The sequence below is a fragment of the Panthera tigris genome, chromosome A2 (assembly GCF_018350195.1).
Source record: "Panthera tigris isolate Pti1 chromosome A2, P.tigris_Pti1_mat1.1, whole genome shotgun sequence".
NCBI classification, from domain to species: Eukaryota; Metazoa; Chordata; class Mammalia; order Carnivora; family Felidae; genus Panthera; species Panthera tigris.
The window spans coordinates 1469413-1495132 of NC_056661.1; the positions used below are offsets into that span (position 1 = coordinate 1469413).

A 25720-nucleotide genomic window follows, 5' to 3' on the forward strand; every position below is an offset into this window, starting at 1 on the left:
GGCGGAGCGGAACGAGTCGCAACCCGACCTCCCGCGAGACCTGAGCCCGCGCGAATTAGAGCCACCGAGAAGTCGTCAAGAGGCTGGTGCGCACGCGCACTTAGAATCCCGGCCCATACTCTCAGTCCCGCCCCCTTTTCTCGCGCCTCCCGAGCCTCCGGCCCACCTCTCCGGGCAGGGCGGGCATGCGCACTCGGGAGGCCCTGCCCGCTTCGTCCCCGGAAGTATTTCCCTAGGATGAGATGCGCTTGCGCGTAACGTAGTCGTAGTGGCGGCGGGCGCGGAGTGAGGAACGGAGCACGGTGAGGGCGGGGGGTGGGGGGGGCCCCGAGGCCCTGGCTTCCCTGGACGGGAGCGTACGCGGGCGGCGGGGGGTGCTAGCGAGGGCCGGGCGGCTTCGGGGTTCCCGACGGCCGCGCGCCAGGACAGCCAAACGACTCCCGCGTCCTCGGAAGTCTCTCCGTAGGCCCGTGGGATCGGGTCGGGTGGCGGCTCACATGGTGCCCTCCGCGCCCCTAGGACCCCTGCGAGCACTGATTTGCGGCTCTTCGCCGTGGTTGTGCGGTCCTGAGTCTCTCGGGTCCGGGAAGCTTCCATGCCCGCCCCTGTTGTGTGGGGGATATAACGGCCGCCCCGGGCCCGCCGAGTAGGGAGCGCGGTCCTGGGGGCGGGGCGCTCGGCGCCGCCCCCAGGCGGCCAGAGCCCGTTAACTGGCCCTGGTCAAACTCGCGTGTCCGGGGCTGCTTTTCCTGGCCGAGAGGAGCTGGCGCTGATCATCCGCTTGCTAGCTTCCCGCTCCCTCGTTGGGCCCCGGAGGCCGCCTCCCTCTCCGTAAAGCGAGCCCTTGCTTTTGTAAGGAGCGGGTCTCTCTGGCCGTGTGGGTTTGGGGCCTGACCTGCTGACTTCTCTCATGATTGGTGGGTCTTGTTTCTGCCTCCCGCCCACCCACTGCAGCTTCCCCTTCCGCTCTCTGAATGTGTTTTCTGCAGGAGTTTTAGCGACATCGTTAGACCTGTTTCCTAAGGCTGAAAGTATTCTCTGCTGCGAAGGCAATTATCGGGGTCACTTGTGTGCTTTTCTTCCATTGTTCTCCCTCCCCCCCCCCCAAAAAAAAACCCTAATTTCTGCATTTTTCCTGTTAGCCTGGTTTTCTTGACCTGTTAAGTTTTTTCCTCGAAGCTCCCAACATCTCAACACCTATTGATTGGCTTCTGTTTTCAGTCGGACCATCTGTTTGTTTTCCTTTGTTGTGTCGGGATGCATCTCCAGATAGCTTTCAAAGGAATTGATTTTGAGTCCTTGGTTATTTCCTTACTCTCGCGGTTGGAAATTGGAGTGTAAAAGTCTAGGTTGAAAATTCATCTTGAGACTGAGAAAGTGTTGCTTATCTCTGCTCTGATTGTCCTTTGGTGTCTGACCTTTTGTTTCTGTTTTTTTCCTTTGATAGAAACTGGAGGTTTTTCTTGGTGGTGTAGAGTTTCACGATTGTTTTCATTGATGGGTTTTTGTGTGTTTGTTTCTATCTGAACTGTCAGATTCCCTCAGCCCAGGGATATTGTTTCTCTCTCTGGTAAGGCTCTCGCATATCTTTGGTAAGGCTTCCCATGCTTCTTTCTATTATTGCTCTGAAATCTGACCTATTTTCCCCTTTTGTATTCCCTTTTGTAAAAGGCTTGCTTAATTTGTACTTCCAAGCTCTCGTGTTCTGTGTTTTGTTTGGATCATTCCATGTTTCTGAAGTTTCCTTCTGGTTTTAATTCGCCTTGCTAACTTTTGGCGGGTTGCACTGCTTTCGTGGTGTAGTGCCTTGTCCGGTAATCAAGGAGGACACTGCCATCATCTGGGGAGGTTTCTGTCAGGTTTCTTTCTTCCTTTTCTTCCTTGCTTCATTTCCTTTTCTCCTTTTCCTTTTCCTTTCCTTCCTTTCTTGATACATGGGGTTTTTCATATCTGGTTATGTTTGAATTGCCAGCTTCACTTAGCGAGTCTCACTGCCCGGCCAGCCTGGGAAGGCGCTGGTGTTTTCTTTGGGGCGTGCGAGACCCCAGCGGCCAGAGTCCCAGGAGCTGGTCTCTGGTGCTCTTGCCGGGGGCCTCCAGCTGGCCCTGCTGGGCAAGGCGTGGGGGAAGGGCAGGCTGCCTGCTGTTTGGTGGGCAGGTTTTGATGGGATTCCCTCTTTTCGGCCTGGGCCTCCCTCCTCTCCTGGACTCTCCCCCACAGTGCCAGCCCAAGTGCAGTGTCCCTTCGTTCCAGTCCTTCTGACGATAAAACTCCGGTCTGTGCGAGCAGTCTGTCGAGGCCCCTGGGCACGAGATCTCTTGGGGATGGAGGCGGGGACAGGGATGATGTGTGCAGTGCGCTGCTAGGAGCCAGCAGTTTGGGTCTCTAGTGGTCACTGGTTTCCCTCTGACGTGGCGACCAGTTCAGTACCTGAGTCGGGTTTCCCTGAGCTGACACCAGCAGGGCACACTCCCCAGCCGGCCTCTAACATTCGAGGGGCTTATCTGGCCATTCAGAAGGAACCGGGCTCATCACCAAACTTGTGGGAACCCTTGGCTTTGTTAAAACGTTGCCTTCCGAGTCACTTGGGCAGCTCTTTGCTCCCACTCGGTCCGTGGAGTGTTCCGGAAGTGTCACCCATGTAACACATGACGGGAAACAAGGCATCAGCACAGACTGTGTCCTGGGCCTTGAGCTTGTGTCGTCCTCTCCTCTGCAGACGGGGGGACACCGCTTCCTCCTGAGTCCGGCCCTGACTCCGGAGAGTTGCCTTTGTTTTCTGTTTCTGGCAACAGCCATCCTGATGGGCGGGAGGCAGTGCGTCCGTGTGGTTTTGATTTGCGGTTCCCTGGGGACAGTGACGTTGAGCACGTTTTCATCTACTGTCAGCTGCTGCTCACTTGATCAGCACACGCTCCCCCACAGGCACCCCATTTCATTGTTTGGATGAACGCTCTCCCGTAACGTCCTTGAGAAGGTGGGAGGCTCCCCACGGAGGCCCGTAAGTCACTCAAGACCTGTGGGAGAGACCTCCCCAGCCCCCCGCCGTGCTGTGGGCAGCAGCGAGGGCCAATCGTGTCCCTCTGTGCTCCCCCCTTCCCCCTGACCCCAGGAGTTTCTCACCACTTCCCCCAGAAACGCTGGAGTCTCCCAAGGCACAGCGGGTGCTTCATGGCAGATGCCGGCACAGCTCAGCCCCTGGCAGGGCCTCCCCCGCGGAGCCTGTGACCAGGTCTGGCAGCCAGGACCACGGGGATCCCCCCTGGGAGGGTTGGGGTGCAGCTTTCCCTGGGCTCGCTGCAAACGGCACAGGTGGCGAGGCAGCGGGGGTTCCGTGGGCCGATGCACTTGCCTCCCTGGCAGGGGGTGCTCTTGGCGTTGTACCCTCTTCTCAGGACCAAGTGCCGTTTGATGGAGTGATTGGGATAGTTGGCGGTGCTTGGCCTCCGCACTTGGCCTGACAGCGTTTCAAAGTGGGAAGCTCCAGGCGTCCTTCTGTAATACAGGGTCTGACCCTGTGACCGGTATAACTGCCCTGAGTCGGCAGCCATCCGGAACGTCCCGTTGCTGGTTCCGGGGTGTGAGGTCTTCATGTGCTCATCGAGAGGATAAGAACCGGGCCAGGGAGAGGTCGAGGTTCCTCTAGAGTTACAGGGTGACTCCAAGGTCCACAGCACAGCTGGTCTGTACCCTCTGTGTTCCTTGCGTGTGGCCACTATAGCAAATCACCATGAAGTTAGTGGTTTAAGGGCTACAGATTTATTACTGTGCAGTTCTGGAAATCAGAAGTATAAAATGGAGGGCCGTGCTCCTTCTAGGGGCTGCAGGGAGCCCTGTCTCCCCCTTTTTCCGGCTTCCAGAGGCACAGCGTCCTCGGCCTGTGTCCCCTCCTCATCCTCGCGGCCAGCAGCACAGGGTCTGCCTGGCTCTCAGCCTCCGACCCTCTGCCTCCTTCGTGAGGACACTGGGCCCCTGGGGAACCCAGGGTCACCCCCACTTTGGGACCTTGAATCGATCCCGCCTGCAAGGTCCTTTTTGCCATATGTGGTTCCACGTTTACTGTTTTGGGGATTAGAATGGGGGCGTCTTTGTGCGGTCATGTTCACTGCTGGGCCTGTCCCTGTGAGCTCACTTCTGCAGAGACAAGATAGTGTGGGTTTAAGCCAGCGGGGCTGATACTGACCAGTCAAGAGGGAGAGTGTTCAGAGACGAGAGAGAGGTGCCTGGGGGTTGGGTTTGAGCCGAGTCTGGAAGAACGTGGGAGGCACTGTGGCAGGGAGCGGGACGGGGTATCGAGGGCTCAGGGGAGCCCTCCTGGGCCACAGTCCGGTCTTGAATGTCTCTTGTGCGTTAGGAGGAACAGGTAGATTCTCTTCCTCCTCTTCAGCAGGTTTTCGGCTGAGCTACAGGACTCCGGAGAAGTGAGCAGACACAGAGACTTCGGGCCAAGGTCCGGGAAGGCTTCTTGAAGCAGGTGGCTTGGCCGTTTCTTCCTCGTTGCCCTTTTGGGTCTCCGAGCCTTTACACCTTCCGGGCTGCGGGGGCTTCCTGTCCAGGCCTCCCCCAGGGCCAGGCATGTTTATCCTGTTCCTGGTTTGTGCGTGCCTGGGCCATTCTGGGCCCTCAGCCTACCTGAAGATTGGGGAGGGTGGGAGGCCATGAGGCTTGTCCCCATCAGGAGTTGGCGGGGTGGGAGACTATGGGGTGGGGGGCAGGGAGAGGGATGGGAGACTGCAGAGGGTGGGGGGAGGGGGTCTCTCCTGCCCTGTCCCCTGCTGTGCCCTGCACTGTCACAGCCTCTCCCTTGTCCCTGCAGGTTTCTCCGGGGTCTGGTAAAGCCCCAAGGCCATCACCATGGACTTCCAGCATCGCCCTGGGGGTAAGACGGGGAGTGGAGGCGTGGCCTCCTCCTCAGAGAGCAACCGAGACCGCAGGGAGCGCCTCCGGCAGCTGGCCCTGGAGACCATTGACATCAACAAGGTGGGTTGAACCGAGGGCAGGAAGCCCCCTCCGTCCCGTGTTCCCTCGCTCTGCCTTCTGTCAGTGGAGCCACATTCACTACGCCCGCACCTGGTGCCCTTCGCCCCGCTGCCCAGCTCTCTGGGCCTCGGGTCCCGGTCTGTAATCAAGAGAACTTGACCTAGAGCAGCTCCAGCTGCCCACCCCAGAGACCGCCTGCTGTTCAGAGGGGGGGAGGGGGGTTATCGCGTGAGTTTTTTGTGTGACTGACTTGCCAGAGGCGTGGGAATTGCCAGTGGCGAGGACCAAGACAGTGTCGTGTGGATCGACGTTCTGGCCACGAGCAGTGAAGGGCAACGTTTTATTTGGCGGTTCAGAGCTATCGGTAGACCGGGGTTTGCCCGTCGGCACTGCGGACACTTAGGGCCAGAGCATCCTGGGTGCTGTTGGCAGCCCAGCAGCATCCCGGCCCCCGCCCACTCAGTGCCAGGATCACCCCAACTGTGACAAACTCCAGTGTCCCCAGACGTCCCCCAGTGTGCCCTGGGTCCACGCATGGTGCCCCTTAGACTTCAGACTCCTCTGAGACGAGAGCTCTCACCCTGTGCCAGGCCTCACCTATGAGGTCAGCTGTGTTCCCGTCCCCATTTTCCCAAGGAGACGAGGGAGAACCGTCACGGCCAACAACGACACAGTCACGGGACAGCGAGTTAGGATTTGAACCCCCGTGGGTCTGTGCCACCGCCCCTATTCGTGGAAGGCTGCGTGGCTGGCCTGGGAACCCCGCGTGCAGAGACCAGGGTCTCCACGGGCCTTCGTTGAGGCGTTTGCTTTTGTTCTGGTGTCTGGCTTGTGCCGCAGAGCTTGGCAAAGCCTGCGAGGTTAGCGACGGGTCCCTGGCCTGGCCTGGCCTGGCCTGGGAGGCGGGCGCTCAGCCATGCCGTCCTGGCTCTGCTTCCTTCCGGACCTGGAACCGCCACCGGGGCCGGGTGGAGAACCAGTATCGTGGGCCCCCAGCCCTGCCGAGCGGCCTGTGTCCACGGGATCCGGGGGGGCGGGGGGGGGGGGGCGGGTGCCGCGGTGCTGCCTCAGGAGGGCCCCGTGGAGCCTGGGCCACGGGCTCCTCCTGGCCCCCTGTCCTCGAACGCCTGCCCGAGGGAAAGCAGCCGCCTCTGCTGCTTGGACGAAGACCGGGCTCTGGCTCTTCACGGCGCGTGCGGGGCCACGGTCGCCGCTGACGGATGTTTCTCTCCGCAGGACCCTTACTTCATGAAGAACCACCTGGGCTCCTACGAGTGCAAGCTGTGCCTGACCCTGCACAACAACGAGGTGTGTTCTCGGCTCTGGGGTGGATTCTGCTGCTGCGCGTCGGGGTCCCCCGCCGCCTGGCCCGGCAACGCTGCCCCCTTTGTAATTCCGGGACATCGTTCAGGGCCCGCCCGAGGGTGGAGGGGCTCGGGCCTGCTACCTCAGCAGACTGCGCTCTCGGGCACGTCCTTTAGGGGAGACCCTGCGTGCTCCAGGCGCAGGCCAAGCACCCCGTCCCCGGTCTGCGCCGCCCCCCCCCCCCCCCCCCCCCCCCCCGCGGTCCCCCAGCTGCGCCGTAACCCCCGCTGCTACCGTTATTGCGGGAGCGTGCCGTCGGCCCTGGGCCAGGCCCGTGCCCGGGAGTTCTAGATCCGGTTTTTGGGATCTCGTCGGTGTGGCTCCAAGTGGGCTCTTTCAGTGACCGGGAGGGCGTAGTCCGCCACGAGCGCACAGTGCGCAGATCCGCCCCGGAGCGAGTAGATCCGGCTTTCCCCTTTCCCGTTGTTGAGCATTCGGGTTGTTTGTGGTCACAAGTGGTGCCAAGTCGCACGGTCTGTCCCCCTCGGCGGTGCTGACAGAGGAGTCGGGTCGTTCTCGGGGGTGCTGAGCCGCGTCCCCCACCCGCTCGATGCCAGGACCGCCCCGGTCACGACCACCACACACTTCCCCAGACGCCACCAGTGCTCCCCTGGCGATCAAGAAACGGCGAGTCCGCCCCGCTCCGTGTGGAGAGGTCCCCTGGGCTGTCGTCAGGTCGGACCCGGCGGTCACGGGGCACGTCACTTGGGGGGTACCAGCCTCCACCGTGCAGCCGGGCCCACTGATCACCCCCCGCGGCGCTGGGCGGCGAGCCTTCCCGAGTCCCACGCGCCGTGCCAGCGGGCGCTCGCAGACGCCTTCTCCGGCTCGGGGTTGCTCCGCTTCGTGCGAACGTGCCGGAGCTTGTCTGTCCGGCAGCCACCCAGCGCCCGCCTCGAGGCAGGGCCTGTGGACAGAGGCCGGCTCCTCTCTGCCCTCCCCGCCCTCGCTCACCTGGTCTCGAACCACCCGTGTGCTTTTCCCGCTGCAGGGGAGTTACCTGGCGCACACCCAGGGGAAGAAGCATCAGACCAACTTGTGAGTACCTGCGCCCCCTTCCAGCGCCCGGGGTCCAGCCCCTCCAGGAGCTGCGTCACGGGGTCTCCCGGGCCTTGGGGCCGAGCAGAGGGTGGGCGCGAGGAGGGGCGGGAGGTGCTCTTTCCCCAGCGGTCAAGCTGATCGTGCTGCAGCCTGGGGCTTCTGTAACACGGGGAGAGAGGTGAGGGTCACAGAAGTCCCCCTAGTGAGGGGCGGCACAAAATGTGATGGGGACAGAGGTGCCCCGAGCCTGTCCCAGCCCCACTGCGTGCGAACCCTGGGACCCCCAGCCAGCACCCCCACCCCCGTGCCCCTGGTCTCTCAAACTCCCAAGGTCGCTGTGAGGGTTGGACAGCTCCCAGCACCTGGGCCTGTGGCCTTGGCGGCCCGTGTGGGGGGCCACAGTGCCGTCTCTGTCCCGCCTGCAGGGCCCGGCGAGCCGCCAAGGAGGCCAAAGAGGCCCCCGCCCAGCCGGCGCCAGAGAAGGTCAAGGTGGAGGTGAAGAAGTTTGTGAAGATCGGCCGCCCAGGCTACAAAGGTAATTCTGTCTGGGGGCGGTCTGGCCCGCAGCCCTGTCCTTGAGCCACACAGAAGCTGCTGTTCTCTGGCCCTTTGCTGCGGAGACCCCCACTTGTCCGTGCCTCTCCTGTTTCCCATTGGAAGGACCAGGCTGGGACCGGCAGCCCCCCTTTCCTGTCAACGTTCCCAAAGAGCCGTAACAGAGTGTCACGGCTTCTCGGGCCCCGTGTCCCCGTGTCTTAGGAGCAGGTGGTTCTTTACTGTGCTGTTGGGGGACATGAGTGACCATGGGGGGGGGCCCTTTCCTTGACCTTGGGACAGGGTGTTGGTGCTTCAGCCTGACGGAGGAGAGGATGAAGGTCTGTGTAAGAAACCACTTACTTAGTGGAACTGACGGCAGAGAGGAGGGTTCTTGGATCACCTGCCAGAAAGTAGGTTAAGTGGCTCCATTGGAATATAGTGGACTGTGTTTCCGGGAGTTAGAAAGAAAGAGCTAGCAGGTAGCTGTTCTAACTAAAGGTAGTGATGTCTGTGCGTGACTGGCACTCCAAGCCCGACACAGCAGCGCAAAGGTCCTGGGGCAGGTCTGCTTGATAAGCTAGGGCTGGGATGACAGGATCTGAGGGGGGTGGGGGGGCAGGTGGAGGCCACCAAAGGCCTTTGGGCCATGGTAGGCCACCTGGTCTCTGTCCTGAGTGTCATGGGGAGACGCTGGAGGGCTTGGGGGGGAGCGCGGCATGTTCCAGAGCTGTATGGAGAGCGGTCTGCAAGTGAGAACAGGGCCACTGGAGGCCTGGCTGCAGGGCTCTAACGTGAAGGGCGTCCTCCCAGAAGCAGGGGCACAGACCCCGCTTGCTGTGTGTGCACAGTGTGCGCCCTCTTCAGATTCCGTTGAGTGTCGTCCCAGGCCTCGAGGTGAGGGCCACGGGGCCCGCGTCCTGCCCACGCACACCCCTGGCTCTGTGACCTCAGGCAGGGACCCCGTGGTCCCCTAGCCTCCGGGAGCACGAGCTGGCCTGGACCTGATAACCTTCGTGTGTTGCAGTGACCAAGCAGAGGGACACAGAGATGGGCCAGCAGAGTCTCCTCTTCCAGGTAGGGGCAGCCGGAGCCCGACTGGGGGCGGGGGGGGGTCCCTTGAACGGCGGCGCTGCCACCTGCCCTCCCCCGCCCCCCAGATCGACTACCCCGAGATCGCCGAGGGCGTCATGCCCCGCCACCGCTTTATGTCCGCCTACGAGCAGAGGATCGAGCCTCCGGACCGGCGCTGGCAGTACCTCCTGATGGCCGCCGAGCCCTACGAGACCATCGCCTTCAAGGTAGCACCCACGGGGTCCCCCAGCAGCCGTCCCCCGGTGGGTCGCGGCCTCTGGAAGACTGGGGAGCTGTGTGAAGCGACAGCCGGGGGCTGGGCGTCCAGAGGTGGGTCCCCACCGAAGGGCAGAGAGCCTGACGTGGCCCTGGTGGGAAGACACCCTTGTGGCCAGGCTGTTTGGGGACCCGTAACCCCGTCCCGGGCAAAGAGCACAGCCTTTCCCCGGGGCCCCAGGGCTGCTAGGTAGCCGGGCTGGGACATCAGCCGCCGCCACCCCAGATCCGTCGTGGTCCTCAAGGCCCCACTCCACCCCCCTCCCCACACAGGTGCCAAGCAGGGAGATCGACAAGGCCGAGGGCAAGTTCTGGACTCACTGGAATCGGGAAACAAAGCAGGTGAGTGAGTCGGTCTGGGTCCAGGCGCTCGTGGGGCCTTGGGCATCTGCCCCGGCCGGCCTGTCCCCTCTGGACCGCCGCTCAGCCCCCTCCGTCTTCTCCAGTTTTTCCTCCAGTTCCACTTCAAGATGGAGAAGCCTCCAGCCCCGCCAAGCCTCCCCGCTGGGCCCCCCGGGGTGAAGCGCCCCCCGCCCCCGCTGATGAACGGTCTGCCCCCCCGGCCACCGCTGCCAGAGTCTCTGCCCCCGCCACCGCCAGGAGGCCTGCCCCTTCCGCCCATGCCGCCCAGCGGGCCTGCACCCTCCGGGCCCCCGGGCCCTCCCCAGCTGCCCCCACCAGCTCCTGGGGTCCACCCCCCAACATCTGGGGTCCACCCCCCGGCACCAGGAGTCCACCCCCCGGCTCCCGGGGTCCACCCCCCAACACCAGTGGTGCACCCCCCAGCATCTGGGGTTCACCCCCCTGCTCCGGGCGTCCACCCTCCAGCCCCAGGGGTCCACCCCCCTGCCCCGGGTGTCCACCCTCCCCCCTCTGCCGGGGTCCACCCCCAGGCCCCAGGGGTCCACCCCCCAGCTCCTGCAGTTCACCCCCAAGCTCCGGGGGTGCACCCCGCAGCTCCCGCGGTTCACCCCCAGGCCCCTGGCGTCCACCCCCCGGCTCCTGGGGTCCACCCCCCAGCCCCAGGGATCCACCCCCAGCCTCCTGGGGTTCACCCCCCACCTCCTGGGGTCCACCCATCTGCTCCTGGGGTCCATCCCCCAGCTCCTGGGGTTCACCCCCAGCCTCCTGGAGTTCACCCCTCAAATCCCGGGGTGCACCCCCCAACTCCCATGCCTCCGATGCTGAGGCCCCCGCTGCCCTCCGAGGGCCCTGGGAACATTCCACCCCCTCCCCCAGCCAACTAAAAAGCTGCCCCTTCTCCAGGCCAGTTCGCTGTCTTGTCCTGTTTCTCTCCAAGCTATGTGCTTTTGTGCAGGGTTGTGCCATGTCCCCGACGGTCATTAAACGGTCTCCCCTGATGCCCAAAGTGACCTGCTGTGTGGGGGAACGGGGGGGGGGGGGGAGGCTCTGTGGGTCAGTAGGTGTGGTAGTTTCACTCGCTGCTGGCGAACACCCACGTGCACCCCCACCATTATATGTGGGGAGCTTGGGATTGGGGCCTCAGTGTCCCTGTGTCCTCCCAGGATGCCGGTGGGTGAAGGACAGACCCAGGCGGTCAGCAGCGGGTCTGGGCTCTCTTCTGCGGCCGCTCACCCTCCTTGGGGTCTCCAGCCAAATGGCTGTGCTTCTGCAGCTCCAGGGTGCCAAGAGGCAGTGTGAACGAGCACTTGGGGAGCCCCAGCTTCGCTGGGAGACCACCCTCCGGCCAAGCCCATGCACCCAGCGGTCTGAACACCAAGATCTCTGGTCCCCATCAGAGCCGGGTGCCGGAGTCCTCCAGGGCGCCTGCCCCCCTGCCCCCATCCCAGAGCTGTTGATAGTCTGCGCTGTCGCTCCCTGGTCTGGTTCCCACTCCCTCCTGCAGAGGGGAAAACCTCATCAAGGACAGTCGTTGGACCAATTGGGCACGGGCGGCACTCTGTATCACGGGTAGGAAGATAGGCGGTCAGGCTGGAACAGAAGAGGCTTTGAGAGGCTCCTTTGCCTGCCCGGGCCCATGGTGGGGCACCAGACACTGGCCCCCAAGGTCACACCCCAGAAGGAGATAGGGGCTTTGCTCCTGCACAAACATCCCGGTCTCCTCCATATAAGCCAGAGCAACACGGCCCCTCGCAGCAGCTAGGATGCCTGGTCTGCTCTCTCCGCCGGCCCTCGTGCTGTCGGTGATGGGGGCTCTGCTGATGGCCGGGGACCCTGGGGAAGAGGTCTCCGGCACCCCGGCCCTGCCCGGAGGGCCAGCCACAGGCACCGGGGGTCTCATCTTCCACCCGGATTGGGACTGGCAGCCCCCGGGCGGTCCCCAAGACCCCCTGTGCCTGGTGACGCTGGACAGGGGTGGTAACGGGAGCGGCTCCCCGCTTCGGGTGGTGGGGGCGCCGAGAGGCTACGAGCACGCCTTCCTCGAGGCCGTGCGGCGGGCCCGCTGGGGTCCCCACGGCCTGGCCACCTTCGGAGTTTGCGCCCCCAGGGACAGGCAGGCCGCCCTGTTCTCTCTGCGGCAGCTGCAGGCGTGGCTGGGGGAACCCGGGGGGCGGCGGCTGGTGGTGCTGCACCTGGAGGAAGGTATGTAGGGAGGGGGCCACGGCCTGGGGGGGGCCACGCTGCCACCACTCTTTCCAGACCGGGTCCTGCCGGAGCCCAACTCTAGACCCATCTTGGCCTCCTGGGAAGGCTGAGGCCGAGGGCCCAGGAAGTGGGGGCCCTTCGTGTCCGGGGGCTGCAAACCCCCCGATGCTTTGCTTCCAAGCCCACCCCTCCTGCAGCCCTCCTGGGAGGTGTTCACCGCCCCCCCACCCCATGAAGGAGCAGAAGGGGGTCGGGGCAGAGCCATGCTGCGCCCACACCCCCCCTCCAAGGGTAGTGTGTGGCCTGTTCCCGGGAGCTGCTGGAGGAAATGGTTTCCCAGGGGACCCTATGGGCTCCCCCCACTAAGGAGAGCCCCAGACAGACCCCAGGGGTTCTCCAGGCTCCTCGTATGGGGGCAAGGCCCTGCACCCGATGTCTGGGTGTCAAGCCTCTCCCGGTAGGGGTGGGGGCTCTCCCCGCAGGACTGCAAGACGGGCTTCGGGGAGGGGCTGGGGCCTCGGTGACTCAGGTGTTGCCCCTTCCCTATTTGTCCCTCCTGGCCACAGTGACATGGGAGCCGACACCCTCACTGAAGTTCCAGGAGCCCCCGCCTGGAGGGGCCGGTCCCCTAGAGCTGGCGATGCTGGTGCTGTACCCTGGCCCTGGCCCCGAGGTCACGGTCACAGGGGCTGGGCTGCCAGGCACCCAGGTACCAGGGTATTGAAGGGGGTTAGTTCTGGGGCCTCCAGGAGCCCTCACCCAGCAGAGGAGGGGGAATGGGGTTTTTTAACTGTGCTGAACAGAAAGGTTCCAAGTCCGCTAGTTGGAACCTTGACGGGGGGTGTCAAGGGCAATGGGCAGAGCAGGGCTGGTGTCCTCGCCCCCCCACCTGGCTAGGCTGAGCCCCGGTCTCCACAGAACCTCTGTCAGTCCCGGGACACCCGCTACCTGGTGCTGGCGGTGGACCACCCAGAAGGGGCCTGGCGCAGCCCCGGGCTCACCCTGACCCTGCAACCCCGCAGAGACGGTAGGCTCTCCAAGAGAGGGACCGGGCAAGGGCGGGCGGCCCGCGGGCCTCGGCCCCCCGCTCAGCCAGGCCCCGGGCCCCCCGCCACGCAGGTGCGCCCCTGAGCACCGCCCAGCTGCAGGAGCTGCTGTTCGGCCCCGACCCCCGCTGCTTCACACGCAGGACCCCGGCGCTGCTCCTGCTGCCGGGGCCCGCGCCTGCACCGCTGCCCGCGCGTGGCCTGCTGGACCAAGTGCCTCTCCCGCCGCCCAGGTGTGCGCAGGCCCACGTTGGGGGTGTCGGGAGGGGAACCCTGCGCCTGCCCCCTACCGCCCAACGCCGCCTTCCAGGCCCCCCCAGGAGCAGGCGCCTGAGGAGCCACGGTCCAGCGCCGACCCCTTCCTGGAGACGCTCACGCGCCTGGTGCGCGCGCTGCGGGGGCCCCCGGCCCGGGCCTCGCCGCCGCGCCTGGCCCTGGACCCCGGCGCGCTGGCCGGCTTCCCGCAGGGCCTGGTCAACCTGTCGGACCCCGCGGCGCAGGAGCGCCTGCTCAACGGCGGCGACGAGCCGCTGCTGCTGCTTCTGCTGCCACCCGCCACGCCCACCGCCGCCGCCGCCGCCGCCGCCGCCGGGGACCCCGCGCCGCCACGCGGCCCGGCGTCCGCGCCCTGGGCCGCCGGCCTAGCGGGTCGCGTGGCCGCCGAGCTGCAGGCCGCGGCCGCCGAGCTGCGCGGGCTCCCGGGGCTGCCGCCGGCCGCCACGCCGCTGCTGGCGCGCCTGCTCGCGCTGTGCCCCGGCGATTCGGGGGACCCGGGGGACCCGGGGGCCCCCGGCGGCCCCGGCGGCCCGCTGCGCGCGCTGCTGCTGCTCAAGGCGCTGCAGGGTCTGCGCGCGGAGTGGCGCGGGCGCGAGCAGGGCGGACCGGCGCGGGCACAGCGCAGCGCGGGGGCCGGGGCGGCCGACGGGCCGTGCGCGCTGCGCGAGCTGAGCGTGGACCTGCGCGCCGAGCGCTCCGTGCTCATCCCGGAGACGTACCAGGCCAACAACTGCCAGGGCGCGTGCGGCTGGCCGCAGTCCGACCGCAACCCGCGCTACGGCAACCACGTGGTGCTGCTGCTCAAGATGCAGGCCCGCGGCGCCGCCCTGGCGCGCCCGCCCTGCTGCGTGCCCACGGCCTACGCGGGCAAGCTCCTCATCAGCCTGTCGGAGGAGCGCATCAGCGCGCACCACGTGCCCAACATGGTGGCCACCGAGTGCGGCTGCCGGTGAGCCCCGCACCGTGCCCCCCGAGGGGCGTCCCCGCCCATATTTATTCGGACCCCCATCAGCGCCCCAATAAAGACCGGCAAGCACAGGCTGACGTGTACGTGTGTGCGCGCGCGCGCGGTGGGGACCGCCGGGGGGGGGGGGGCCTCCTCCCGGCCAGCTCGCCCCTGGCAGGAGGGGCGAGGCGGGGTCGGGTCGCTGCCTGGCCGGCGCCCTCCCCCCCTCCCCCCATCTCCCCTTAGAGCTGCCATCTCCGCCATTCAGGCCCAGGCAGGTTCCGGCGTCGAGGCTCAAAGGAGCAGGCGGCCCCGGGGGCTGCAGCACTCAATTTATTTCACTGAACCGCGGGGGCCACCGAGCGGGGGTCCCGGGACTGTGTGTCACACAGTACCGAGGCCTGGCTCAGTCCCGCCCCTTGCCAGCCCGCTGCTTCTGGCGGCCCGGAGGCCGGTCCTCGTCCGGCCGCCGCGGGGAGCCCCAGGCCTGCCTCTTCCTGCGCCCGGGGTCTCCGGAGTCCTGCGTCCAAGGCCGACGGCCCCCTTCGCCTGCCTCCCAGCGCCGCGGTAGGGCCCCTCGGGGCTCCCTGGCGGCCCGTGGCTTCTCCTGCTTCCGAGCCCTCTCCTCCCTCCGCGGCCTCTCCTTCGGCGGCCTCTGCTCCTTCGGCGGCCTCTCCCTCCGAGGCCTCTCCTCCTTCCGAGGCGTCTCCTTGGGCGCGCGCTCTTCCCCAGCAGCCTTGTCTGCAGCCTCCCGGCTCCCAGGAACCTCGGCCTTCTCCTCCGCCTCCACCTGGGGCGCGGGCGGTCCCGATGGGGGGACCCAGGCCTCGGGCTTCGGCTGCCACGCCGGCGGTGTGAGACGGCGGGGTCAGCGCACGCCTCCCCTGCCGGCCCAGGCCCCTCCCCCCACCGCCCGCGGTCACTTAAAGGAGGCGCTTACCGGGGGCGGGGGCCGGGGCGACGCTGGCTCCGGTGCCGACCTGGGCGGTACCCACGGCTCGGGGACAGGTGCAGGGGTGCCTGCCTCCCCCGCCACAGCATCTTGGAGGGGAGGGGTGTCAGCCCAGGCCAAGGCGCACACCGCGCCCTCCACCCGCGTCCTCCCCGCTGGAGCCCTCCCCCCTCCCCTCTCCGAGCCTTCCGAAGGGAAGGCTCCAGGGTCTCACTGCTGCGGCGCCCCCTTCCCTCCCAGTCTCCCTCATTCCAGGTGCAAAAGGGCGGCAAGAGCTGCCCGGAGCGCACACACTAGCAAGGGGGCTCACAGGGCCAGCCCTGGGCGGGGGTAGGGGCAGGGCCCGAGGTGGGCGAGGACCTGTTCACCGAGGGGGGAGGAGCGCCAAATCCGACGTGGGGAGAGGAAGGGCCCAGGGTCAGGTCGCCGGTGGGGGTGGGGGTGGGGGAGGAGGCCCCGCCCTGGGGGCGCCCAAGGTCAGTCGCTGAGCAGTGTGCCTGCACAAGGCGGGGCAGTGGGGGGACGAGCACTCCTCTGAGGTCCACACCGTGGCGGGGGCGGGGGGAGGGGGAAGGGGACCAGCCCGGGGAGGCGGGGGCGGGTATTCAAGACCCCACCCCGGAGGGCGCAGGCTCACCGCGGCACAGCTGGAAGGCCGAACCCAGCATCGCCAGGAGTGAGGCGAGCACCAGGCACTTGTTGAGTGACAGGTCTCCCCAGGGCAGCTCCTCGCTCGGGGCCGGGGCCGGGGCCGGGGGCGGCGGTGGCCGCTGCGGGGGAGGGGCGGCCTGCGCCTTCTTGCGGGCGGGGCTCCGGGGAGCTGCGGGAGCAAGTGCTGGGCTGGGCACAGCCCCACGGGGCAGACCTGGGCCCTGATCTCAGCTCCTCCCTGCCTGGCCTCGCGGCCCTGCATGCCTCGGAGCTTCCCTGGGATGGGGAGAATAATCTAGAAGGTAATTAACCCAGGCTGAGGTTGTGTTATGCTTTAGCAGAGGGTCCCAAGCCCTTTTGGTGACCGCTGGTGACACCCGGGACAGAACCCAGCCAGCAGCCCCACTGCGCCCCGTTCCCTTCCCCCTACATCCAAAGCCCCAGCAGTCCAGGATCTGACGCCCTGCTGGGCCGCACCCACGCCCCCACCTCACCCCTGCCTTCTGCAAGCCTACTTGCTCCAGCTTTCAGCCTCTCTTTCCCAGCTCCTAGGGCCACTTTGGTCACAGGCTCTTTTTCGGTCTTCTTGGGCCTGGCATCCACATTGCCTGTGGGGCTGCCCTCTGCTGCCGGCTCTTGAGAATCCTATGAGGAGTCACCAGTCGCCTGGGGTGTTTCCTTTGTCTCTTTCCCCTAAGGGAGCCCACACCCTTCCCACGGAGTATAGAAAGCCACCCCCTTGGCCAGCGTATCCCTGGCTGCAGGGGCATCGTAGGTTGAAACCCCGGGGCCCCGGCTGCTCACATGGGACCAGCTGCTAGAGTCGGCCGGCCTCGGTGTTGCTGTAATAGGAAAAGAGAGAGAGTCAAGGTCGTGAGACCCCCGGGCCCATCCCACCCTCTGCTGGGCTCTGCAGGGCTAAGGGTGGGTGATGGCTCCCATTTTACAGATTAGAAAGGAAACAGGCCCACAGGCAGCCCTGCCCACAGGCACACAGCACTTTGCGGGCAAGCGGGGATTTGACTCCTGACCCGCGGGGCCCAGCGCTTATGTTTCTGGGGCTCTTTGTAGATCCCCAAGGCACTAACGGACAGAGGTCGGAAACGGGGAGCATAGTTTAAACCAGTCCAACGTGGGAGTCTAGGTCCCGGTCTCTGGAGGTCAACCTCCAGCTCAATGGGAAGACAGGGGCTTGGGTTCCATCCTGCCAGTGCCTCTGTGGGTACCTCGAGCTCTGTCCTCCAGGGGCTGGTCAGGGCAGGGGTCAGCCAGCGTGGAGAGGTCCTGGCCTGCTTGGCAGCTGCCCAGGCCTCCATCCAGCTCCTGCAAGGCCCTGGTTGTCATGGAGACGTCTGAGAAGCCTGGGATCCGGAGATGGGCGGGAGGAGGGCTGCAGAAAAGGCGTCTCGCCTGCAGGCGTCTTGCGCTTGCTGAGGCCCTGCTGTGGGCCTGACCTGGGGGGCGCCCCGTGTACACGAATCGACTGGCCCCCGCCTCTCACCTCAGCCATTACTGGCCCCTCTGCCCGGAACCCCCTTCACCTGGCAAGTTCACACTCAGCCTGGCGTGGCGGGACAGCCTTGCCCTCATGCCCCCCGCCCCCTGCCTTGGGACCCCTCCCCATAGCCCACCCTCCCTGAGCACAAGGAGGCTGCTGGGGCCCAGAGAGGGCTGGGACCCCCCCCCCCAAGGTCACACAGAGAGGAGACAGAGCCCAGACCAGAACCCTTGGCCCCAGGGTGGACTCATGTTCTCTGAGAGCAGGGACTATTTTTATCCGGTGCCGGAAGCCAGCGCGACAGGCCAACGTGGTGCCAGCCCCTCCCAGGCTGTTGTCCACATGGGGTCTCCGGACCATCCTGGTCTGCCATTGCTGCACCCCCCCCCACCCCTAAATCTAGAAGCTCACGCTGCAGCGGTCAGGACCAGCCTCACTCTGGCCACTACAGGCAGGGAGGGGCAGGGGCCCCCCGGGAGCTTCCTGACCCCAATGCTGGGGCCTCCTCCCACTGCCTCTGCTCCCATAGGGCAGATGAGGAAACTGAGTCTCTGGAGACAGCCGTCAGCCGGAGGTCGGAGGGAGCTTGTGGTCGAACCCAGTCCTGCCGATTTCCCAAAGCCTTTGGGGTCTCCAGTGCCCCTGGCTGCCAGCACCATTGTGTCACATCTCCGGCCAGAAAAGTGACCCTTCCCTGGGGCTGGAGCAGGGCATTGGGGGAGGGGCCCCGACAGGCCAGGCCGCAGGTATGTGCCCTCAGGTATGTAGGGGGGCCACCACGAGAGCTGGGGACTCCCGCGGACCTCCGAGATGGCCTCCCCCAGACCCAGGGGACCCCCCACCTCTGCCCAGGCCTCCCCCTGCCCTACTTACTGTGCACAGCCGCCACAGTGAGCCCGCTGGACAGATGGAGCACGGGGAGGGTGGCCCCCAGACAGACAGCAACAGGTGCCTGGAGGCCGCGGCCTGGGCCAATGAGCTCAGCAGGCTGCAGCGAGAGGGGGGGAGGCCCGGGCACAAGGTTGCTGCTGGGGCGGCCCCCACGCTCAGAGCAGGACTGGGCATTGGCCCAAGGGTGACCCCACCCCCGCTGCAGCACAGAGCCGCTGCTGGGCTGGCCACGGTGGCCTGGGAAAGCTGCTTGCCGTCCCCGAGCCCAGGAAGGGAGGTCCCGGAGGCGGGAGCACCCGGAGGCGGGAGCACCCAGGGAGGGTCCCTCGAATTCCATCAGCAGGCATGTGGAGCGCCGATTACGTGCGGGGCTCAGCTGCACCCCTGCTCCTGGGGCCCGGTGGGGCCTGTGGGGCCAGGGGCGTGAGGGCAAGACGCGAGCTGGGACGCCTGTTTCCGCACCTGGAATCCATATGAAATCCGCGCTCACAACCATGGGCGCGGTGGCTCTACCACCACCAACTCCAGAACATTCTGTCTCCCCAACAGCAACCCCCTCCCCGTTAACCGTCACCGCCCCTCCCCCGGCCCCCACGAGGCCCCTCCCCGTCCGCGGATGAGCCCGTTCCGGACGTTTCACACGCGGACTCACACGCCGCATGGCCGCTCGTGTCGGGTTCCCTCGCTGAGCGCCGCGTGTTCGGGTCCGTCCGCCGGGCGGCGGGGGCGGACACGCGGCGTGTATCCGCTCGCTGGCATCCGACAGGGTGAGATGAGGGAGAGGAGAAGACGTGGTGGGTGGTCAAGCCCCGGGTCAGATCCCGTCTTTAGAAAAGGTCGAGATCATGTTCATCGTGGATTTTTATACGTTGATTTTTTTATTGTGGTTATAAAATACACACAACCTGAAATTCACCATCGTAACCGTCTCTAAGCGCACAGCTCAGCGGCGTCAGGCGCTCACGCTGTCCTGCACCCGCCCCCACCACCCGTCTCCAGAACTTTCCATCTCCCCAGACTGAGACGCTGCCCCCAGGAAGCACGGACTCCCCGCCCCCTGCCCCACCCCTGGCTCCCAGCGTCTGCTCTCTGTCTCTGTGGACGGGACTCCTCTGGGGACCCCCTGTGAGTGGGGTCACGCGGGACGTGTCCTTCTGTGTCCGGCTCCTGTCACCGCGCACAGTGGCCTCCGGGTCCCTCCACGCGGTGGCAGGTGGCGGGACGTTTTTCCTTCCTGAGGCTGGGTCATACTCCGGGGTGTAAGTGGACACAGCGCGTTTGTCCTTCATCCACCGAAGGACAGCAGTCATGCTGCTATGAACACGGGGGTGCAAATACCTGTTGGAGTCCCTGCTTTGAAGTCTTTTTTTCTTAATACCGGATTTATGAGATGCCCTTTACATGCCAGACTCATCACCTGTAAAAAAAAAAAAAAAAAAAAAAAAACAAGTTTTTAATATTAAAATGTGTGAAGAGGGGCACCTGGGTGGCTCAGCCCCGACTGCAGCTCAGGTCATGATCTCACGGTTCGTGAGCTCGAGTCCCACATCAGGCTCCGTGCCGACAGCTCAGAGCCTGGAGGCTGCTTCGGATTCTGTGTCTCCCTCTCTCTCTGCCCCTCCCCTGTTCATGCTCTGTCTCTCTATGTCTCTCAATAATAAATAAACGTTAAAAAAAAAATTGAAAGATTACATAACAATGAATCCCATTTCGTATGACAGAATTAAGGGGACAAGCCCCGTGAGCTCATGTAGAATCTTAAAATACCACTTTACCTGGACAGGACCAAAACATACATTGGAAGTTACCAGAGTGGCATGCCAAGTGACAAAAAAAAAAAAAAAAAAAATGTCCCCACCTTCCACAGGAGCTGTCTGGATAAACAGAACCCCCTGAGTAACTAACGTGAACCGTCAGAGTAAAAAGGTCATAAGCTTATTTTGAAAGCCTCCAAAACCTTTTTTTTTTTTTAATTTTTTTTTAACGTTTATTTATTTTTGAGACAGAGAGAGACAGAGCATGAACAGGGGAGGGTCAGAGAGAGAGGGAGACACAGAATCTGAAACAGGCTCCAGGCTCCGAGCCGTCAGCACAGAGCCCGACGCGGGGCTCGAACTCACGGACCGTGAGATCGTGACCTGGCTGAAGTCGGCCGCTTAACCGACTGAGCCACCCAGGCGCCCCCCCAAAACCTTTTAAATACCATAGATGAGCCATATATTTTAAAATGTGTGACAAGACACGATTTCTGTAACTGTAGGTCTGTGGTTCTCAGCCAGGGTGACTCTGCCCCATGCTGAGCCATGGGGGGGGGGGGACATCTGCGGCTGGTGGGGCCGGGGACGCTGCTCTGCCCCCAGAGTGACCCGCCCCGACGTCAGCGGCACCGGGAGGAGACCCTGTTGAATTTAAACTGTCAAAACACGGTGGACTATATCCCGCCATCAGGATAGAACCTAGTGAGTCCGTTCCACCCCAGACACACGTTGGTTGTCATAGTAATTACCCAGTGCAAACAGGTCTCCCGGGAGGCAGCATGGGAGCAGGAGCATCAGGACTTGGGACGGGGGTCTCTGGGCTCAGAGAGCCCCCGCGTGGAATCCCAATCAATTTCCACGCAGCCGGGCTCCCATGGTTGCTGTAAAAGTCATACGCTTGTGGGAAATGTGCCCGCACTCAGTCAGGAGGGCCCTCGCCCTACGGGACCCGTTCCCACATTTTTCCCCCACGGCTCACATGAGGCCCCTTGAGGAAGGTTGACCTTTGGGACACGCCTCTGACTCCGGTACTGGGTTCACTGTACCCCCCCCCCCCAAAACACATGCTCAAGTCCTAACACCCAGAACCTCAGGACGTGGCCTTACTTGGGAATTGGGGTCCGCTGCAGATTGAAGGCGTGTCTCCGCCCCCCCCCCCCAATTTGTATGTTGAAACCTAATCTCCAGCGTGACGGTATTTGGAGGTGGGGCCTTTGTGGTGATTGGGTCGTGAGGCTGGCGCCCCCGTGGATGGGATCAATGCCCTCATGAAGGAGACCCCAGAGAACCCTCCCCATCCCTTCCCCACACGACGACACAGGGAGGAGACAGCCGTCCACGAACCAGGAATGGGACCCCCCCACCAGACACCAAATCTACCGACGCCTGGACCTTGGACTCCCAGCCTCCGAAACCGAGAAATAAATCTCTGTTGTTTACAACCCCCCCAGTCTGTGACATTCTCAGGATGGGGCTCTTGTAAGGAGAAGGGACTTTGGAAACAGACACGCGCACGGAGGAGATGATGTAGATACACGCGGGGGGTGGGGGGGCAGACACGGAGGGACGCGGCCACCGGTGGAATGTCCGAGCCACCAGGAGCTGCAGGAAGGGCCCTCCCCCTTCCCTCCCCACCTCTAGGGCAGAGAGGGGGAGGGCGCCCTGCGGATGCCTGGGTTCCAGACTCTGCCCCCAGAAGTTGTTTTTAGTCCCTCATTTTGCGGTTATTAGTTACGGCAGCTGCAAGAAACACATACATCCCCAAACTTCCTTCTCCCCACGTGACCGTGCAGAGAAGCAGGGGTCCCCTGCTCTGGGGGGCTCTGGGCTCTCTTCTCCATATTCGAAGGCTCATCCTGAGACCCGGACCCAGGGGTTTGCAGCTGGAAAGCGAGAGCCCCTTCGGGACCCTAAGGGGAGGTGGATTGGAGCAGTGGGTCACCAGCAGCATAAACCCTGAGCGAGTAAGTTCCCCCCAGGAGCCACCGTGAAAGCTGACAAACGTGCCCACCCGCATAGCTGAGGCCAGCGGCCCCCCGCACCCCCAAAACAGAGCGCATTCTTCCTATTACACGACAAAGCCCGAACATTTAGAAAACGTAGACGAGCTCGGCGAGGACAGTGTTTAGCAAGCCCAGCGTACTCCCGTCCCAACGCAGACGATGTCAACATCTGAGGATTCTTTCCTCGCTGTTTCCGTGACCCTCCGTGGTGACATCACGTACGTGTTCACTTTTCAAAAACCAGCATCATCCGTGAGGATCTGAACATCTTGTTTAATAAACTACGCTTTCTTTTCTCTCAAGAGCATGTTATGGTTTGGGGCGCCTGGGGGGCTCAGTCGGTTGAGCGTCCGACTTCGGCTCAGGTCACGATCTCACGGTTCGCGGGTTCGAGCCCCGCGTCGGGCTCTGTGCTGACAGCTGGGAGCCTGGGGCCTGTTTCGGATTCTGTGTCTCCCTCGCTCTGCCCCTCCCCTAGCTCACGCGCTCTCTCTCTCTCTCAAAAATAAATACACATTAAAAAAATTAAAAAAAAATATATATATATATATATAAAGAAATGTCTGTAAGAAACATGCCTGTGTGTATTTCGTTTCCTCGGTAAACATCCTCTGCTCCTGCATTTACAACGTGGGGCTCGAACTCAACACCCCGAGATCAAGAGTCACGCCCACCCGCTGCTCTTGTATTTAGCAACAGAAATTCTACAGAAACGAAGATAAAGCGTGGTCAAAACAGAGGTGCGGGCCACACGGGGCGGGACAAAGAGCGGTGCCACCGTTACGTTCGGGTGGCAGCCTGTGGATCATTTTCTTTCTAAAATGAAACCTTTGTAAAAACACTTGGGCACCGCAGAGTAAAATAAGGAAGAGAGCATCGGAAAATATCAACGAGACAAAGAAATAGTTGGCCCGTGTGAGATACTCCGCACCCGTTTCTTGGTCGACGCCCCCTCTGGTTCTTTGAACCCGCGTGTTTACCGGCCTGTCACCATGTCACCAGCACGGTTTGGTGTCCTGTGCTTTATCGCACGGCCGCAGACGCCTGTGTGGATTCGTGGCCAGGTTGCAGCCGTCTGAAGCCTTCCTTGGGCCTGACGCACAGCCGGGCTGTGTGACACGTGTTCAGAATGGCTGGTGACTGCTTAGCTCCCGTTTCCCTGCTCAAGGGGCCAAGACCCTTCTGCTGTCTCGTTCCTGGGAGTGAGGATGGGAGAAAGGGCCAGGTGGACCTGATGAAGGGAGACCCAAGCTTTTTCTATGTTTACTTTTTATTTTATTTATAAGGTTTCTTTATTTTGAGGGAGGCAGAGGGAGACAGAGAGACAGGGAGAGAGAGAATGAGTGGGGCAGGGGCAGAGAGAGAGGGAGAGAGAGAATCCCAAGGAGGCTCTGCACTGTCAGTGCAGCCGTGGGGCTGGAACCCTTGAACCGTGAGATCATGACCTGAGCTGAAATCAAGAGTCAGACACTCGACCGAGTGGAGCCACCCAGGCGCCCCCCTGAATTTTTACTGCAAAGTCGGTTGTGGATATTGAAATGCTGCAGCATGAGCCGGAGATCCGTGCGTTTGGACGGAATTTACATGGCCACACGCCCCACGTCACTGACCCACGTACTGAACCTTGACATCATTCTAAGTGGGAGTCCCTCGGGGCCAATGTGACAAATCACCACCAACTGAGGGCTTAAAACCACACACATCGATTCTCTGACAGCTCTGGGGTCAGAAGTCCTAACGCCCAGGCCTGGGCAGGGCTGGTCCCCCCCCCCCCCCGGGGCCCCAGGGCCACCCCCGCCTCGGGGGCCTTGACTTGTTCCCCTTTTACCAGGTGAGGTGACACATTCACACATTCCAGAACTAGGACGCGGATGTTGAGGGGGAGGTTGTGAATCAGCCAACTATACTCTACACATCCTTTTTAAAAATCAGAGTGAGACCCTCAGATTCCCTGGTGCCCCCAGATATCGGACCTCGCCACACTGATCTCACCAGGACATGAAGCCTGGGCTCACCATCGGGCACCACATCCTCTGCTGTCCTTACCAGCAGCTCAGCTCTCACCACCTCCACGAGGCCCTCCCTGATATGCCTCTTCCCTACCCTGCAGTCTGGGGGTCCTCGCCTCTCACAGGCTCCCACAGTCTGATTTCCGTCTTGGTCCCCAGCAAGCCCAGCCCGGGGTGGGGGGCTGCCTTGAGCACCTGTGCTGATCCTGAGCTCTCCTCCACTGTGCTCTTCCGACAGAGGAGTTTCCTCCCTCACAGACGACATTTGCAGGTGCGCCCAGAGTAGACAGAAAGGAAAACGTGACATTTGCGAGACACGGGGCGGTGTCTCGGGACATCTGTGGCTGTCACAACTGAAGGGGTTCCCGGCATCGAGTGGTGGGGACCAGGGGTATGCTCAACCCCCTCCCCCCCCCCCAGTGCCTGGGACACCCCCAGGCGTGACCGGCCCTACTGCGCATAGTGGGAATCGATTTCTGCCTCAGCCCCTGAATACCGCGGGCGGTGACCAAGATCTGACAGCAAGCAAGCCTTTTGGTGCCACATGAGATCTGGGAGGATGTTCTGACCCGGCCTCAGCGTTTGCAATCTTGGCGGAGGCGGGGGGCCTGGGTCCCCTCCCCCACCACCGTCAGTGAGGCTGAGGAACATGTTCCTCATCCCAGGCGCCCCTGCCTCCCTGACAGCGTGCAGAGGGAGCTGTCCCCCAGATCCAGACCCGAGAGGGTGAGTGACACTGCTCCCATATCCCCGCCACAGCGCTGGGAGGCCTTAGGATGCCCTGCCCCCTGCGGCTACTCTCCCTGGCTCTCCCTGGCCTGTCCTACCCCACCCCACACGTACCCCCTTTTCTCTCCAAGCTCTGCTCTTTTGCAAGGTGCTGCAACTTGTTTTCTAAGAGCCCCCGCCCCAGCTTTCCACCCACAACGATTCCGAATTAGAAGGGTGCCTTGGCCAGCAAGGGCACAAAACCTGTCGATGCAGAAGGGAGCCTCCCCACCTGGGTGTTGGGTCTCTCCTCTCGAGGCTCCTGCTGGTTCCCTGTGGGGTGACGAGGGATGAATCTTATTCCCCAGACTCTGCCCCGGCACAAGACAGTCACCCGTGGGGCTGAGGCTCAACTGTGACCTCTGTCACTTTCTGGCCTCAGGCATGGGGAGTAAACACCATGTGACCCAGTGACCAGTGGCAGGTCTGGATTCCGGACTCTTGGCCCAGAATCACTCGTCAGTGCAAAACACTGGAGAGCCATCGAGAGACAAAAAAAAAAAAAAAAAAAAAGGAAAGGAAGAAAAAAGATTTCAAAGCTCAGGGGCTCTTCTGGCGTCAAGAAAACAGGACCTTCGTTAGAACAAAGATACTAACCCTACAAATAGTGAGAATATTGAAGCAGCACCCCAGGGTGGGTGGGAGGGAGCCCTCACAACCAAAGCATGCGTCTCTGCATAACAATGGAAAACGATTAGAAAGTTCACTATCAGCAATCCACCTGCTTTTAATTTTCCCTGGGAGCTGCAACTCTAAACGAAGTCATGGATTAAATATTCTTTCCCAGGAAAATTCTTTGGTTGGCCCCCTACATGCAATTCTTACAGTTTAGAGGGAGTCTTGATAATGCATGGAGGGAAGCTGTAAATTGGACGTTGTTTTCCTTGGGAGTTACTGTATAACAAACAGTGCGATGGGCATGGAAGGGAATTCGGAGACACACAGGGGTTCAGCGCACGTGCTCTGGAGAGTGAGCTCCTGCTGGTTTGGCAATCATTCAAGGTCCCTTTGGGGAAAAGTCTGTGGCTCTAACCCAAATGGACATAGCAGAATGAAATTAAAACGAGAGGCAGGAATTGTGAAGA

The 25720-nt window shown here is 62.9% G+C and overlaps 3 protein-coding genes across 22 annotated transcripts; 2 read left to right on the forward strand and 1 right to left on the reverse strand.

Moving 5' to 3' along the window:
- The first annotated feature begins 151 nt into the window (after positions 1-151).
- Positions 152-10631, forward strand: SF3A2 (splicing factor 3a subunit 2). 16 transcript variants are annotated; one of them, XM_042977644.1, is made up of 11 exons: positions 469-852; positions 2926-3001; positions 4391-4474; positions 4817-4980; positions 6217-6288; positions 7337-7383; positions 7812-7921; positions 8948-8997; positions 9081-9221; positions 9544-9612; positions 9717-10631. In XM_042977644.1, the coding sequence occupies exons 4-11, from the start codon at positions 4855-4857 to the stop codon at positions 10515-10517; spliced, it is 1416 nt and encodes a 471-aa protein (XP_042833578.1). In that variant the 5' UTR covers positions 469-852; positions 2926-3001; positions 4391-4474; positions 4817-4854; the 3' UTR covers positions 10518-10631. The 16 variants fall into 16 exon arrangements, with proteins under 16 accessions (XP_042833589.1, XP_042833588.1, XP_042833577.1 ...); XM_042977647.1 differs by lacking the exon at positions 2926-3001 and adding an exon at positions 3136-3232; XM_042977655.1 differs by lacking the exons at positions 469-852; positions 2926-3001 and adding an exon at positions 152-302 and having other exon boundaries at positions 4388-4450.
- Positions 10632-10692: 61 nt separating this feature from the next.
- On the forward strand, positions 10693-14188 carry AMH (anti-Mullerian hormone). The gene is made up of 5 exons (XM_042977640.1): positions 10693-11835; positions 12405-12547; positions 12757-12865; positions 12958-13117; positions 13195-14188. Exons 1-5 carry the CDS (start codon positions 11397-11399, stop codon positions 14111-14113), a joined length of 1770 nt encoding a protein of 589 aa, XP_042833574.1. The 5' UTR covers positions 10693-11396; the 3' UTR covers positions 14114-14188.
- A 233-nt stretch (positions 14189-14421) lies between these two features.
- On the reverse strand, positions 14422-18671 carry JSRP1 (junctional sarcoplasmic reticulum protein 1). Of its 5 annotated transcripts, none has more exons than XM_042977658.1 (8): positions 18561-18671; positions 18081-18195; positions 16936-17070; positions 16514-16551; positions 16225-16354; positions 15696-15878; positions 15050-15147; positions 14422-14956 (listed from the first exon to the last, which is right to left on the reverse strand). In XM_042977658.1, exons 3-8 carry the CDS (start codon positions 17051-17053, stop codon positions 14513-14515), a joined length of 1011 nt encoding a protein of 336 aa, XP_042833592.1. In that variant the 5' UTR covers positions 17054-17070; positions 18081-18195; positions 18561-18671; the 3' UTR covers positions 14422-14512. The 5 variants fall into 5 exon arrangements, with proteins under 5 accessions (XP_042833592.1, XP_042833593.1, XP_042833591.1 ...); XM_042977659.1 differs by having other exon boundaries at positions 16936-17099; XM_042977657.1 differs by having other exon boundaries at positions 16936-17163.
- Positions 18672-25720: the final 7049 nt, after the last annotated feature.